The following is a 16966-nucleotide window of genomic DNA, read 5'->3' on the forward strand; positions in this document are numbered from 1 at the left end:
ACGAGCTTAAATAAAGAATACAAACTTGTTATGTATGGGTTTGCCAAATGGGCACTGACTGCAAATGTGCTTTGTTCTGGACAGGGTCTCCAACCTTTCCTGTAATAAGAGCTACTTATGTTCAATCAATCTCATTGAGAGCTACTAATGTTATTAGTGTTGTAATAGTGACCACATCAGACAAGATTAAATTAGTGGCCATCATTTGCAAGATTACTACCAATTGATCACCTCAGTCCGTAATGCATGTTTGCAAGCCACAACATATAAAAAAGCTTTGTCAATATATAATGCCTTTACATGGGTGGACTTAACAGCTGTAGGTGTAATGCCTCTGACACCAAGGTAATAATATCTGTAAAAAGTTTTCCCAAAGTCACATGATTTATCAGTAAAACCACAGCGTTGAATATATTTTAGAAACTCAGCCATTTTTCTTCAAATATCAGCTTGTACGTTCTGAAAAAAACACATTTTTGTCACAACTATACGATCTAAATGTTGGTATACATATAATAATTCAACCAAGTGAAAGTTTCTAACTTCGTGTTCTGGGCTGCACACAGGAGACCTACTTACAGGTACCTGGAGAGTTACCAGTAGCTCAAGAGATACTCGTTGGAGAAGAGAGAACTTTTTTTAGGCATTTGCTATAATGCACACCTAGCTCAAAAGAATAGAGTAATTTGCCTAGAACACTGCATCGCAGCAGGAGCACCTCAATATGAGATGCGGTACATAGAACAGTTTGGTGTGGCAGATTGGGGTGAGATCTGCAGGGCTTTGAGTGGGGCAGGTCCCTCCGGGTCTCAAACCTTGCAGTAATTAAAAACTAACATTGAAACTGGTCCCTATCAGACCCAATGTTCAGTGGCGTAGCTAAGGGGGGAGGGGGCGCTTTATTGGGGGTGGCGGCGAGCGCAAGGTAAGTTTTACCCCGTCTTACCTGTACAGGCCGCCACTGTGTGGCAAACTCAGGGATCGCCCCGGGCGGCAAACGCTCCAGCTACGCCACTGCCTATGTTCATGTCCTTAACTTTACAGGCAAAACACTGATCGATTTAAGAACAATTACTGTAAAACAGTTAAGGTGTTCAGGATCAGACTGGGACAGAAAAGAGGCCAAAATAAAAGTGGCCCCCAGTAGTAAATTAGATAGCTAAAAACGTGGTCCATGTTTGCAAATTTGGGCAGTTTGAGCTTGTAAAGACACACGGTATGAGTGTTAACATCAGAGAAATCAACAGTAAAAACCGGCCCCCTAGACCATAAAACAGGCCCACAAACAGCCCAAAAATGGCCCATGGTTACAGCAGCCCTTTGGGCACCGACTGATGGACCTAGAGCCAGCCCAACCCTGGAGTTATTCCTTGGCAGCAAAGCTGTCCCTCTTTCCAATTTACTTGCTTTATTTAATCTCGCATCAACTAAAAGTGTTCGTTTTTTCCACGATATTGTGTTTTTGTATTTTTTTCCACGCAGCACATTACTCTTGTTTGTGTTTACTGTGAGCTGGGTCATCTCTAGGGGGGTGTGTGAGTTGGGAGGTGGGTGGGTGTTTTTGTGGGGCCATGAATGAGAGATCTGGAGTTGAGGTAGACGGCAGTGAATGTTTCCTATTATTGGGGTCAATGGGTCATAAAAGTGTTCAGAATACACGCACCTCCATTCATTGGCCTCTCTGGAGAGCAAACATAGCAACGCCTGTTGGAGCATTGGTGTGACTTTGCCCAAACCTGCATCATGAAGGAGGCTGCGACGCTTCTGTCGCCTTCTTCAATGCCCTCAGCTTAGCTGCAGAGTACACAGCGCGAGGGGGGGAGGGGGGCAGGACCAGAGAGTGAGAATTGATGGAGGGATGATTTGAACATTTTTGCCAGGACTGCTTCCTGTTTGTAGCATTCCCAGGGGCGGTAGAAGCGGGGAGGGTGCACCTTTTAAATGGGTGGGAAATGTTGCCTGTCCTGGGCTCGCGAGGGCACCTGCCTGGCATGAATGCAGGGCTGGCACCGCGCAGCACCGGGCGCCCGGAAAGGGCTGCAAGGATTCCTCAAAGACGATTTTAATAGAAAGCAAGGTCAGGCTGCAGCTCCGCAGAGAGAGGAGAGGGGGCGCTGCAAGCGTACTTTCGAGGAAACCTGTCTCACTTTAATCACCTCTCCTGCGCTCCTGCGCCACAGCTCGGTGGGATAATGCATACCTTGATCGCTGCGGATTTGAACACAGGCGGAACCAACTCAGCATCGCATTTTTCTAATGTGGATAAAATAAGTACCGCTGTAGAATAATAACACCTTTTATCGACGCTCTCCTTGAAGAGACAGCTTTGTGAAGTTGTCGCACGACTGAAATGCTCCCCGCCCCCATCCTGTTAATGTGCCGGGGTTAATCGCGTTGGGTGTAGAGTGAGGCACGATTTGCATAGCAAGCAGCGGCCAATCACCGCAGCTTCAGTGTTTGAACGCAGAGCAGGGCGGCAGCAGCAGAGCGCTCGCGCCAGTGCCTAGGATGCACGGGTCCAGAGGCAGGATGGATTTTCTCTCAGACGAAGCTTAAACCCAGGGAGGCATGTTTGAGCAGGAGGCCTCTACGAGCCGTTATTGCCCCCGACTCACATCCTTGTTTTTGAGGGAGCTTCCAGCACTGATGGTCACAGCTGTGACTGTACCCACCGCCCCGACAGACGCTCCACTGGCTGCAAGACATGATGCCCGGGGTTATCTCAGGTCACGGGGGAGTGCTTCCAGGGGTCTCAGACTCTCACACCCAACACCAGACATGATACGGGGACACTAGAGAGCAGTCCTTAGGGGTGAGACACTTACACCTGACTTTGTTACTAGAGAGGGCTGAATAGGATGAGACATCCAGACATGGCCTGGGACATCTATGGAGCACCGGGTGGACGCTGAGCTGAAAACCCCAGACGCACCCCTCCCCCCCCACCCCCCCCCCCCCCCCCCCCCCCACATGCAAGGGCTCAGAAGGGGAGCCTGGCTAGCTTCATTTGAGTATTAGACAGCAAGAGTTCTGTGTAGCCAGAGTATGGGAGAGGACTGAACTGCCACCGAATACATGAGGTGATAGTTGATTGTTATGATGGAAAGTAACATTAAAATGTGGTTTAAAAAAATCAAATGAAATAAAAAAAAAATATATAGAGCAATGGACAGACCAGACGAGACATTCGCAACTGACATCAGATAACTACATGGGCCTGAAGAGACATGCTCAGACAGAGCACGGGACATCTAGAGAGCAGTGAACAGATCAGGCGAGACACGTGCCTGGCGTAGGTAGATAGGCCGGACGTTATAACTAGAGAGGCCTGAACAGACCGGAAATGCAGACACGACATGGAACATCTAGACTCAGAGAGAGAAAAACAGATGAGATGAGACACTCACACCTGACGTAACCAAAGAGACCGACTACACTCGGAAGTGGTATGGGACATTTAGACAGCAGTGAACAGACCAGATGAGACACCCCCAGCTGACATAAGCAGGGAGGCTGGAATAAACTGAGACATCCAGGCATGGCATGGGACGTCTACAGAGCAATGGACAGACCAGGGGAGGCACCTGCACCCAACATGAGACCCTTGCAGCAGCCTGACTAGGCTGAGACACTGCACAGATCAGGTGAGACACTCACGCTTGATGTGAGTGAAGAGGCCGGAATACCCTGAGACACTCGGACACGGCATGGGACTTCTAGAGAGCAATGAACAGACCAGGTGACGTTTACACCCGGCATAAGAAAACTTAATATCTCTGCATGAACTGCGTGAGACACTCACATTTGACTAGGGACCCCCGGGGAGCTGTGCAGAGACCGTGAGGCAATCACCCCCAGCATGGATCTACTAGACAGCCGTGAACGGACTGAGAATGGGGGCATCACACCCTACATGAGGGAATAGAGAGATCTGAATGGATGGCGTGAGACTGTCAGGTACAACCGAGAAATGGTGAGACAGTCACACCTGACATGGGGTAGGTAAAAAAAAAACTCTGACTATGTGGTGTGAGTCACCCATGTCTGAACGGAGACATGTATTTTGAGCAGACTGAATGAGACACTTACAATGTACTAGAGACATCCGAAGAGCCCTGGTGAGACACTCGCACTGGACACACACCGGCAGGAGGAGTGCCACAGCCCAGCATAGTTTCAATGAAACGCACAAACGTGACGCGAGACAGCCTGGGACCCCCTGCAGCACAGACAGACAATGGGAGGCACACCAACCAGAGCACAGCTACCGATCCCTGCATAAAGTCACTACAGTCACTCTCCCGACTCCAGTGAGGTGGAGACAGTGAGTGGCTGTGTCAGACCCCGGCCCCACCAGCCTACCTGAACTTCGGGCACAGTGAAGACTTCGGCGTCCGTGGCGCAGGCCACCAGGGTGCGGGCGTCGAAGTCCATGGTGCGGGCGGGCATCCCTCCTGCCCTATGCAGGGGTCGAAGTGAGGGTAACCGCGGCGAGACCTGCCCAGTCACAGCCACTCCGGGGGTGCGGAGGTCGGAGCGTGCGGTAACTTCGGACGAAGGCCGCGCACCCCAGTCCTGGCCGCTGCAAGGCCCCTGCCGGTAAGCGAAGGTCTGTGTGAGGTAACTTCAGACGGTGCCTGGAGAGTGGTGCGGTAATTACAGACCTCAGCGTGGGGGTCGGTGTGCAATAACTTCTGATGCAGCCGCATGCACACAGCTCTGGCAGGGTGCACAGCTCCCCGAGGAGGAAGGAGATCGCTGTGCGGTAACTTCAGACCGGTGTGCGGAGGACAGTGTGTGGTAATGTCACTCTAAGCCTGCGCACACACAGCGTCGGCTAGCTGCACTGTCCCCTTCCCTTGCACGGTGCGGCAACTTCAGACTGGTGTGGAGAGGTCGGTGTGCGGTAACACCAGACTGGTGCGGGGAGGTCGGTGTGCGGTAACAGACTTGTCGATGTGCGGTAACTTTCAGGCGCAGCATGTAAACACTAAGTCCCCTTGTGTGGTACCATCAGGCCGGTATGGAGAGGTCGGTGTGCGGTACCACAGTTGCAGCCGCATGCACACAGTTCTAGCAGGGTGCACAGCCCCCCTCTGGGGTATGCAGATCGCGGTGCGGTAACTTCAGACCGGTGCGATGAGGTCGGTATGCGGTAACGTCACTCGCAGTCTGGGCACTCACATCTTTGGCCGGCTGCACAGTCCTCCTCCCGTGAGTTGACGTCGGTGTGCGGTAACTTCAGGAGCAGCGCGTTCATACAAAGCCCCCCGGCGGTGCGTGGAGGTCGGTCACGGTGTGCGGTAACATCAGACTGGTGCGAGGACGTCGTTGTGCGGTAACATCAGACTGGTGCGGGGAGGTCGATGTGCGGTAACTTCAGGCGCAGCACTTCATACAAAGCCGGCCTGCGGTGCGCGGAGGTCGGTGTGCGGTAACATCAGACCGGTGCAGGGAGGTCGGCGTGTGTGGAGAGGTGCGCTGTAACTTCAGACCGCTGCGTGGAGGTCGGTGTACGGCTTCAGACGGCGCAGGAGGTCGGTGTGCGTAGGTAGAGCAGCGTACGGTAACTTCAGACGCACCTCGCACACAGCCCCGGCCAGCTGCAGAGCCCCCTCCGCCCGCAGACTGCCCCCCACTCCCTCCCCCCCAGCCTCGCCTGGTAACAGCACCGGCCCTCTCCCGGCCGATGACGACAGCGCGGGCCCGGCGGACGCGAAATCCATTCTCCCCGCGCCCTTTTATCTCCGGGCGCTGCGGCGGAACATGATTATGAGCTAAATTTGAACTGGGAGCGGATCGATGCACCCGTGCGCCCCGCCGGGCCTGACACACGCATCCGCTGCTGGAACACAGGCCCCGGCTGCACTCGGGTCTCGCTGGCACCGAGGGCGCTTGTAGTAAAGGGATGCGAATTGTGAGCCCGTTCAACGAAGCATATCTGAAACGTGCACTTTTTTTATTGATATAGCGTGCCTAATGCTGCGCGTTCAGTCTGTTTACAACTTCTACGAGAGCCGAGACATGCGCAAATAAGTACAGTTGTGCCCAGGCAGCAAATCCTGTGGAAATTGTAGATCTGTTTTCTTTTACCGCATCCAGTTGATAGCACATCTGTATTCTAAACGTTCAGAACATCTCTGCAGAAATGACCACATCTCCAGCTGTGGTGGGCGCAGCCATGCCCTCACGAGCCCTGGAATACTCACCCATTGTAAGGGGTAGCTGTGGCCCAGTAGGAGAGGGCTAAAGAGTCCAGTGGGCACAAGGTTGAAGGAGTCGACTGCCATCTCTTCCCACACGCTGTCAGACCACGACGACACGTGGAGAACCCCCGAGGACTGCCTTTTCCAAATCTCTGGCAGACTTCACGCATGGGCCGCACCGTCAGAACTCGCCACACCTCAGCAGCACATTGTTTGCAGCAGTCTGTATGTGGTCACATTGTCCTCGTGACCTTCACGAGTCAAGTGGTGTCGACTCCACCATGCCTGTGGATGGTCACTGGAGTTCCACCCAAGAGCAGGCCTTTGCAGTGAGTCAGTTCAGCTAGGGTACGGCGGGAAGCCTTCTGTTCTCTGAGGGTGGAGGGTCGATGACCTCTTTTGACCTCATCACTGTGATTTGATCACTTTTGATACAAAGATCAGACACACCACAGTGCTCAATGGATGGTGGCATCTTTGTTTTGAAGGTCCTCAGATGGTGATAAAGTGACACTGGTGATAGCCCTTCCATACAGAAAACGATGGGAATGTTTGCAGGCCCAGACCACTGCCACACTACCCATCTGTTCGCAGGCATGTCGTCTGCAGTGACCCTTATTAGTACCCTCGGGTCAACTACTCGCCGGGATAGGGTGGTATCAATTCCAAATGTCTATGACAAGTTCAGTTTGCAAGGCTAGATCAAAACAAGCCATGTTGATGGCTTCAAACGCTGCTTGACAGTTTTGAGACCAGTTGGTTGCCTGTTTTTTCTTGGTTACATCTCTCAGTGAGGTACTGATAGATGCGATGTCCCCTCAACGGATCTTAGCGCAGTAGCTGACCATACACAGGAAGGAACAAAGGGGGGACACATTGGAAGGTGCAGGCACAAGGACTTTCACCTTCTCTGGGCGGTGCCTTACGCGTTCACAAGTCCGTATGTGCCCAAAGAACTTTAAGGTTGGTTGGCATAGATCACATTTAATTTAGTTTGAGTGTCAATCAATCAATCATTGCTTGTTAAGCGTGGCTACTCACCCATGAGGGTCTCAAGGCGCTGAGGGGAGGGGGTTGCAGTTCCGACTGGGCGCTGTGGTCTATTCGAAGAGCCAGGTCTTGAGATCCTTCCTGAATTGCGACAGAGACGGGGAGAGCCTGAGGGGAAGAGGCATGGCATGGCGGCCTCGGCAAAAGCACCACAAACCCACACTATGGCATTATCTTGCTGGATACTGCCAAACACCAAGATGAATCACTTGCACCTAAATAGGCCCACGTTGTGATGCAGTTCTGTGATATTCTTTATTCAAGTCCAGTTTGGAGAAGCTTTGCATCTGTTGAGCTGGTGCACAGGTCTTGAAGGTGGGAAATCTGATGATGCTCTCTTGTATCTCAAGGTTGTCACATATTCATGCAGGTGAGACTGGGGCCACAGGCTATCTCTTGGACACTGGAACATCAGTAAGACACAGGGTGTTTATTAAATATAAGTGACATTTAAATAATCAGAAATAGTGCAATTATGATCAAAACCGATTTAGTAAATAGTTCAGATGAAAACCATACTTTAATTCATGACATGGCTAGTCTGTAAAACATCCAGATGTAGCCATATCGGGCTCTTGAGAGTCGGGGGGCTGCCGCCCCTATTAGGAGCATTTCACCCCTTTAATACCAATAACAAGAGCTGGGTCATTTTTTTATTCCTTGATAAACAAGTGCTTCGCTGGACGAATCAAAGACATTTTGCTGACCCGGATGAAAAAAAAGGTGGGAGACTCCCTATAAATTCTCAAGAACCACAAACATCCCAGGTTTGGGCAGTTTATGTGGTGTTCCTGGATCATGTGTTGCTGTCCAGGCAGATCCAGACAAACTATGTGAAGCCCCCAAAATCTGTCCGTTCTCTAGGTCGCCTGTGAAGTGAATTTGGGTGACTGCGTCTTTAGCCCAATTATGCCCCCCCCCCCCACACAGGTGGCGTAAAAGAATGAATTTCATTCCTTTTGAGATTTACGATTTTTTTTCTTTCCTCCTTAACGACCAGTTGCAGTAAGTTCAGTGGAAAAGCCGAGAGGAGGTGGGGGGGGGGGGGGGGGCACGGTGGCATGGTCCGCCATGGGCAGCACAAGTTTTGGGACTGTCGCCACCATCACCCCCCCCTCTCACCTGCAACTGTCGTGGGGCGGCAACCACCCAACCGCCACGGGCGGCAAAAGGTCTAGCTACGCCACTAGGTGGGATTCTGTCCACCAGTGATTAAATGCTCGCAAATGTTTTTCTGCTCATTAATTTGGCATGACATATTTGTTAATTGTATCTTCCGTACAGTACTATATATAGCAAAGAGAGACGTCTGTAATTACCTCAAAATGTCACGTTACTGTTTTTGATGTGCATCCCTGCTCAGTGTTGTTTTAAGGATTGTCGGGGCCCTTGGCAAGACATCTTTTTGGGGCCCCCTGTATGTACAACTTTCAATTTTATTACCTATTTTCTACTAAATGATGGCAAAATTAAACAAAACTGGTTTCACACAAAAAAAGTTAAAATATGTCTTTCCAGGGCCCCCCAAAATCCATAAAATGCCACTTGTTATGTTATGTTATATCCTCTTGTATAGCGCGCAGCTGCCCCAGCGAAGGGGCGTCCCGGCGCTGATAGCAGTGTCCAAAGAGAGCCAGGGCTGGACTGTCGGAAACAGGTGGGTTCTGATGGTTTTGCGGAAGGATGCCAGGCAGTCTAAACAACGAATCTGCACAGGGAGGGAGTTCCATAACTTAGCGGCCAGATAGCGGAAGGACCTGCCCCCCGCCCTGATGCGTTTCACTCGGGGAACAGTGGCCAGGATTTGCTCAGCAGTGCGTAGCTGGCGGGTGGGACATAGGGGACCAGCAAATTGAATAGGATCTCAAGGGTGGAGAGTTTAAAAATGTTAAAGGCTAAGCACAGTGTCTTAAATTCGATTCTCTTGGAGATGGGAAGCCAGTGAAGAACTCGAGCTGCTGCGTTCTGGACTCGTTGAAGGCGGTTCACTTCCGCCTTATTGGCACCAAACAGTAAGGAGTTGGCATAATCAAGTCTCGACAAAATAGTCGCCTGGACTATCAGCTGACGTGTGGCTGGGTCAAAGAACCCCAATATAGGCCTCAGTCCCCGTAAGAGTCCAAAGCAGGTGCCAGCGATCTTTTTAGTATGATCTTGAAATCCAAGAGTGGAGTCAAGCCAGATCCCCAGATTCTTCACCGCCGACTCAGGAGTTGGGGCACAGCCCAAGGATACTGGCCACCACTGCGTACTCCAGAACCCCTTGTCCTTTCCAACCAACAACACTTCAGACTTATTAGCGTTAAGCTGGAGGCAGTTCGTGGTCATCCAGCATGCGACCGCCTCTAGACCTAGACTTGGCAAAGGGAAACAGATTCAGAGGTAGAGATAGGCAGAAACAGGCCCGGCTCCAGGAATTTTTATTTGGGTGGCCAAGGGTGCCTTCGGGTGGGCCACTGCGGGCTCAATTTGTCGCATATATGTCTAGGCAGGCCTGCTTCAGGGCCCTCCTTTATCTCTTCTTAGTCTTACAAGGCCCAGTCAAACACACTGTTTTCCAAATCTCTTTCTAAATGTTATCACTCTTAAAAAGTGTTTTTTCTATGTAATGTTCCTTTGATGGGAAGAGGAGGTTTCTGAGGTAGGAGTATCAGGCAAGTGACACTTCTCGGGCTCCCTCTGTGTGAGCCTTCAGTGAGAATCCCTCTTCATTACTACTTCTCCTGACCCCGGACTCTGCAACGCACTCCCTTACAGGCTTGATTATCCACTGCTCCTCTCCAGTGCACCTTATCTCACATCTGACCTTGGGCCCCAGCCCCATATCAGGCACCATAGGACTCCACTTTCATTTTTCCCGGTAAAAACATTAGTAAAATCACCTTCAAACTTAAAACATTGAATATAGCAGTAAATATAATTACCACGCACTTTAAAGTATGTTCCACAGTAGCCCTTATGACCCGACTGCTAATTAAATAAGCAAAAACAGAAAGGCCATGACAGGGCCGGCTTCAGTGCTGATGCGGAAGTCTTTTTTGTGCCGCACCTATAACCTCTTTCTCTGTAAATACCTTTACTACCACCTTCTAACAGTGCCCCTCATCCCTCCATGGCCCCCCTATTGACCTCCCCCTCGGATTCCTTCACTGCCACATGCCACAAGTGCCCCTCATCTACCCATAGCACCTCCCCCTCATGACCTCCTGCTCGGATTCCCTCACTGCCACCCTCCACCAGTGCCCCTCATCTCTCTGTAGCCCCTCCCCCTCATGACCTCCTCCTCAGGCCCTCACTACCTCCCTCTAGCAGTGCCGCTCATCTCTCCCTAGCTCCCCCCTCCACCCCATGACCTCTTCCTCGGAATCCCTTACTGCCACCCTCCAACAGTGCCCCACATCGCTCCATAGCCCCTCCCACTACGTCCTTCTCGGATTCCCTCACTGCCACCCATCAACATCTTTACGTAGCCCCTCTCTCATATGCATTTCATTTGTTGTATAGCGCTACTCATATCAGTGTAGTGTGTGTCAGTATTTTACACCACGCACACATTATACAGAGACAATGAATCATACAAGTATGTAAATCAGTCTACAGGGATGTCACATAACCCAATGAGGATTACAAGGTGTAGGAATCACATGTCATCCATACTGGTGGTGGGCAGTATATTTTAAGAGGGTTTGCTCTGGGGAAACACAACCTTAGGATTTAAAGAGTATTCCGTGGGGTCAGCGTTACTGATAAAAATGTATATCTGCCCGAACATACTCATTTTTAGCAACATTACAATAATGAAAGACTGGGGAAGTTCTAACTATATCACAAAACAAAAAAAGCGAAGTTCTAACTATAAAATTCATGTTTGTTTGCAGCTCTTTGATGACAGTTCATTCGTCACTGTCCTATGTTAGGATTGTAACTTCTGAACTGCAAGTAACACAAGGATCTCGGTGACAAAGGCATAACCCACTGAGCTTCCACATAAAATACAGTTCATCTGCATTTAAAAACTACTAACAAATGATTGCTCTCCAGCATTATCTGGGCATTTTTTTATTGTCTTATTGTTGTCCTGCATCAGCCATGATAATGATAAAAACTGTTTAAATGAAGCACACACGAAGTATGTGTCCTGCTGCTGGGCCTGCACAGATTTTAAAAAGAAAAACTAATAGTAACACATTCTCTTACCTACTCCATTAGTCAAACTTTGTGTCACATCCTGGTGTGATAAGCAGCTGCAGGGGTCAAGAAAGGTGAATAGGAATGAACAAACCTCTTTTCTCTGCTGCATAGAAAAAGAAATATCCACACAGAACAGTAGGCAAAGGTTACCATTGTCAAAGAAAGGATTTGTCGCCTTTCGCCATGCCCCTAGTGGAACTGAAGTGGTGAAAAAATAAACAAAGCCTCGATAACATGTAAATGGTCTTTTAGAGACCTGTGAAGTACTCGGGCACATGGGAAGCTGTCTCAGCCTGGCTGACACACACAAGGGGGGAGAGGGGGTGGAGTTGAAGCACCTTGAGCCCAATGGCGTTGCGCGCTTGCCTTCAAGGCCTCACTGCGAGGGTCAAGGCTCCTGTTTGGGTGGGCCAGGCTCATGTTTGGCTGGGCCTGGCCCACTCGGCCCACCCGCTAGAACCGGGCCTGGGAAGAAAACAGAGAGGTTGAGATGTGGAGATAAACAGAGGTGAGATAGATAAAGTTTACTTCCCCAGGGGCCTCTTGAAAGCCGTGGGCCCTGGGAAATTGCCCACTTTGCCCATTCCTTAAAACCATACATGCCAACATTTCAGAAGAGCAAAGTGGGAGATTTTTTAGAAAACATCGGGAGAATGGGTCCTTGAATCGGGTTACTGTCATGTATGGGCTTTGGAAGCTTGCTGCTGCAGGATCGGACATTTGAAACGCAAATGCACGTTTTTTCTTACCTTTCAGAAGCATGGAGTGCAATGGTAGAGAGAGGGTGATGAAAGTGTTGTGCACTGGCCTGGCAGGTTGCTGGCAGTGCATACACCAACCCCCCCCCCCTCCATCGTGTGTGGAAGCCCGGGCTGAAACAGCTTCCTGGGCACACACACAGCCGCCCCGAGTACTTCACAGGTCTTTGAAAGACCTTTTGCTTGTTAATTAGGCTTTGTTGGTTTTTCACCCCTTCGAGCCCCTGCATCGCCACTCTGACTATTGCTGGAAGAATTAGCACGTTACACGATACCAAACCCTGTCTGCTGAAACCCCGAGGAATCAGGTTTCTAGATGCTTGAATCGGGAGGCGGGAGACTAGCCTTGCAATCGGTAGTCTCCCGCCTGAATCGGGAGGGTTGGTATGTATGCCTTAAAACGTCTCTGGCCCTGATCTTACTGACAGTGTTAAGCAACATTTACGTTTCAACAGAGTTTTTTTTTTAAATGAGATGTTTACTATTTTAGAAGAAATGTGTTACTGTTGTAGGAACGAGGCAAGCCTCAAACTGATAGTGAAAAGCACAGCTTCCGACACCGAGCTTCTTCTACGATCAGCAGGGCCAGCTTTAGCGCTGGTGGCGCCCGGCGCGACAATCTCTTCTGGCGCCCCCCATGATCTCCTCCTCAGATTCCCTTACTACCATCATACAAAAGTGCCCCTCATCCCTCCACAGACCCTCTTTCACAAGCATTTAATTTGTTTTAAAGTTAACCCACTCAGCTAGCCACATAAAATACAGATCTGTGATCTGCACGCAACGTGTTCTTTGCAGCAGGCATGTTAACCCTCTGCACTGCTTTATGGTGAGTCAAAACAACCACTAGACAAAACTCAGATGTCTCTCTGTAGCAGGGACATTAATCACAAGAGTTTTCCTGACATTTTTATTGATGTCTGAAAGCTGGATACACAAGGAACTCTACAACAGGTGCCTTTAAATCATAAGTTATTGCTTGTGACCCCCTGAGGTCAGTGCCCCCCCTTCCAGCGCCCTGCGCAGCCACACCACTGCCCTAAAGACAGCATTATCGATCAGTCACTGCAAATTTTGGCCATGAGAAAAAGGGATTCACCGGTTGCTGCCCCTACAACTGTGTGCATTTCAAAAGGCACAGACAGGCAGCTTTACCGCAGCCTGGTGGGTACCCTGCTCCCCAAATCGTGCTGTGTAGCTTCAGGCAGTGTCCAGCACCATGAACTCTCGCCATGCAGACATCCTAAGTGGATGATAAACAAGCAGTTATGAGTAAAGGAAGTAGTACCACAGGAATACTCTTTTACATACTCTTATATTCCTTTGTGAATCAGCGCAAAGGATCTAACTCCTTAGTAGCAAAAGTAAAGAGGGGACAGTACTTTCTATTTGTTCCATAGGTATATTAATATGACCTGAATAATCCCTTTTTGGATGTTTTGGGGCCAATTCACAAAGATATGTAAGGGTAGGTGCGTATTGTTTTATGACATTTACTTTCTGGATCACAGTTGCAGAGTGATCAAAAGGTGTTCTACAGCAAGGCGTGCTGGACTCATTACGATTCTTAAAGGAAACTACTTTCTCAGTTCATTAGTCTAGTGATCATGCAAACCATGTGTAAAGGTCATTAACTTTGTTTTTCTTTAACCATCTTTCAATACACAAGCATGCACAGAGGCATTCAATTCTTTCTGCACCAAGAAAAGATGCTTTACAGTAACTACTGAGTGATGCCTGTCAAGCACAAGGACATGAATCGTAGAAGCCCTGCCAGAGCACGATAGGGGTTGAAATCGATAAGCAGAGGAAACGTGATCTCCAACCTAGCTAGAAATCGGTCTGAGGTGGAGCAGCGTAATTTTGATCCCATCCTGAGATACTGTAGGAGTGCATCATAATTATGCGTAGTCAGCACACAATTATATTCTGTGTCATGAATTTTACTAAGAGAAGATGGAGGATTACATATTTAAAATACTCCTCATGAAAATAAATGAGACTTGTAAGTGTGTGCGTAGAAACGTGACTAATAAAGGTCTTTGTAATATTTGCACATTAATATTTTAGCAGAGGGGGAGGAGCCAAGATGGCGACCGAGACGGCAGCGTAGATTCCCGGCTCCGTGAACCTCCGCATCCCGCACGGATATCCTGTACTAGATCCTCAGCTTGCGCCATGGGATCGTGTTTGTGAAGGAGAGTGGCAACCGATCGTGTGACTCCGGGGTTTCTGGCTACTGTACCGCCTGAGAAATCTGCGGATGAACTTTGCGGCCCGTGCAGCCCCGGAGCCGGGACCTCGAGTGGACGCCTTGGCCGGGTGGCAGTTTAACAACAACGGCCTGTGGTGACTGGGTGGAGTCGGTCCGCCGGAGCGGTGCTGCCCCCGGCCTGCATCTCGCCGCGGCCGCTCCCGTTGCTGAAGCGTAGTGGATCGAGGGCATGCCCGGGGGTGCAGTTCTCAGACTCTTCGGTGTTTGCCCCTGCCTTTGACGGTGAGCTGCCCGGACACCGCCCCTAGCTCGCCCTGATCCTTGCAGATTGCACCCGGATTTTCGCGGCTGCTGGTCCTTGGTGGAGACGACTGTTGCCCGAGTCCACGCAACGGCTGACTTTGTGCCTGCCCCCGGACCCCTGTCTCCAGCGACGTGGACCCCGAGGTGCTTGTCCCTGGGTCCCGGCCCCCATACGAGTCGGGCCTCCCCCGGCGGCCATCTTGTTGCGATGCAGCCTACTATCCTGTCCACCGGGTCGCAGCAGGATTGGGAGTGTGTGACTTTTGGGAGTGTGGCAGAGCGGCCGCGGGGAGCAGTGCGGGGGTACGGCGACCTCCTTGAGGCCCTTGGTGCCCTTCATTTCTCCTTGGCTCGTGGCATCGAGGTCTTGGGGAGTAAGATCGACGGTGTGGCATCAGCGTTGGGACAATGGCGGTATGCTGGTCCACAGTTACACAGGGACTTCCTACACTGCACACAGGAGGATAATGTCGCGGCCATCCCTGCGATTAGTGCACAGCCGGACACTCCGGACAGTATGCTACCGTATGATCGGCTGACTGAGGGTTTGGTCTGTTCCGGAGGTAGTGGTTCCGAGTGGAAGGTGGTGGCCTCGTCCCGTGCACGACCTCCGGTGACCCGGGGACTTTCCCAGCAATGTCTGTCTACTTTGGATGATTCAGCCTTCCCGGACCTTGTGTGCCGTGCAGATCCTGGGGCAGCACTGGGAAAGATGTCCCTCCGAGAGGCGGACTGTGTTGGCGTTCTGAGACCTCCACCCCACCTGTGTGCGTCGCTTCCCGGTTGTTTTGGGACATCCCTTCACCTTGGAACGTCGGACATGGCGCTGGGTCGAGGGGTAGGCATGGGCAGCATCGCCAGGAGTGGTCAGGGATGAGGCTGATCCCTCGGGGTGGTCATCTGGTAGACGGGCGGACTCACGGTTGTGTACTCCCAGGACATAGTTACTAGCATATTCGGTGCGCAATGCTCCCCATTCCCCCTTTTGTTTTATCGTCGATTTGGTGCTACTTATTGTTTGCTGTTGGGATACCTTACTGTGCGGGAGGGAGAAGCCGGGGGTATGTTCTGAAGGCCCTCCTCCAGTTTATTATATTTTCTCCACCCCCCCGCCTGGTGGGGTTCTTTCTTATTCCTTTTTCCCTGTTTCTTCTATATTTCGGGTCTAGTTCCAGGGCGACAGGCACACTGCTGGGGGGAGGGGCCATACTCATTTGCAGAGGTGCAGGGTGGGGGGTTGGGGGGGGGACTCTTTTCTTTCTCAGTCTTCCTCTCTTTTTCCATGGCCTCCTTTTTCTTCTCCGTTTTTTCTTGTTTCTTCTTTTCTGGGATCAGCGTGGTACGCCTCTTTTGCTGTGAACCGTTGTCTCTCCGTGTGTGCCACAGTTTCCTGGGGTTTTCTGGGCGTTAGGTATGGGGGCCTGCAGGCGCAACTGTTTTTGATATTCTTCCCCATCCTTTCCTGTGTTTGCGCCATGGATTCGATAGATTGCTGTTTATTGCTAACGTTTATTATGCGGCCTGCCCTTTATCGCTGTTGGGAAATTGTTCGGCACCTGATCCTACTGTTTTGTTTCATTATAAAATGAAAAACCCCTTTTCTCCTGGTGTCCTACCTGCGCGGCTCCTAGGCCGAACTATCTTAGTATGAAGATTTTGCTACCGAGGTGCCGCATGTGCTTATATTTGACCTTATTGCTCTGATTGCTTAGCGGCCGGCCCTGGGGGGTTGTAGGCCCATACTTGTCAATGATCAAAATGTCAATAAAGGTTTTTCAAAAAAAAAAAAAAAAATATTTTAGCAGAGTTTAACGTTTAGATGTGTCACATTGTGAAGTTAATAAAACGGGATCTGTATGGGTAGACTAATGCTTAAAGATTTATCCATGTAACAAGCAATTACATCCATGCTGATGCTTTTGAAATGACATTTTCATAATTCTTTGCAATTTATTCATTAATTAAGAAGCTGCATTTGCTATTTGCGTACAAATGTGCACATATTTGTAACCCTGTGCACTGTTAAATTAACATAAGTTTGGGTCCCAAGAACCCTTTCAGTTCAAGCTCATGTTTAAAGTCTAACATATAACTCGTATTTAACCTTCAATGTAGAATGTATTTAGTAGTATATTGTTTCCACTGCAGGTGCGGACAAATCCTTATTAACTAGAAAAGGGTTTTTGTTTTATTTAGAGATCAAGGTATGAGAAGACGGATCTTGGCAAGGAGGCGAGTTCTCA

The 16966-nt window shown here is 50.1% G+C and overlaps 1 protein-coding gene across 2 annotated transcripts in view; it reads right to left on the reverse strand.

Moving 5' to 3' along the window:
- RCAN2 (regulator of calcineurin 2) overlaps nucleotides 1–16966 on the reverse strand; it is a 442692-nt gene that overhangs the window by 269813 nt on the left and 155913 nt on the right. Inside the window, exon 1 of one of the 2 annotated variants that reach the window (XM_085610545.1) lies at nucleotides 4363–5636. The exons of the other annotated variant lie outside the window; for it this stretch is intronic. Coding sequence (XP_085466671.1) covers nucleotides 4363–4449 — 87 coding nt within the window. The 5' untranslated portion in view covers nucleotides 4450–5636. Of the gene's footprint in view, nucleotides 1–4362; nucleotides 5637–16966 lie in introns of those variants that run through there. 2 annotated transcript variants of the gene reach the window in all.

The sequence above is a fragment of the Triturus cristatus genome, chromosome 6 (assembly GCF_964204655.1).
Source record: "Triturus cristatus chromosome 6, aTriCri1.1, whole genome shotgun sequence".
NCBI classification, from domain to species: Eukaryota; Metazoa; Chordata; class Amphibia; order Caudata; family Salamandridae; genus Triturus; species Triturus cristatus.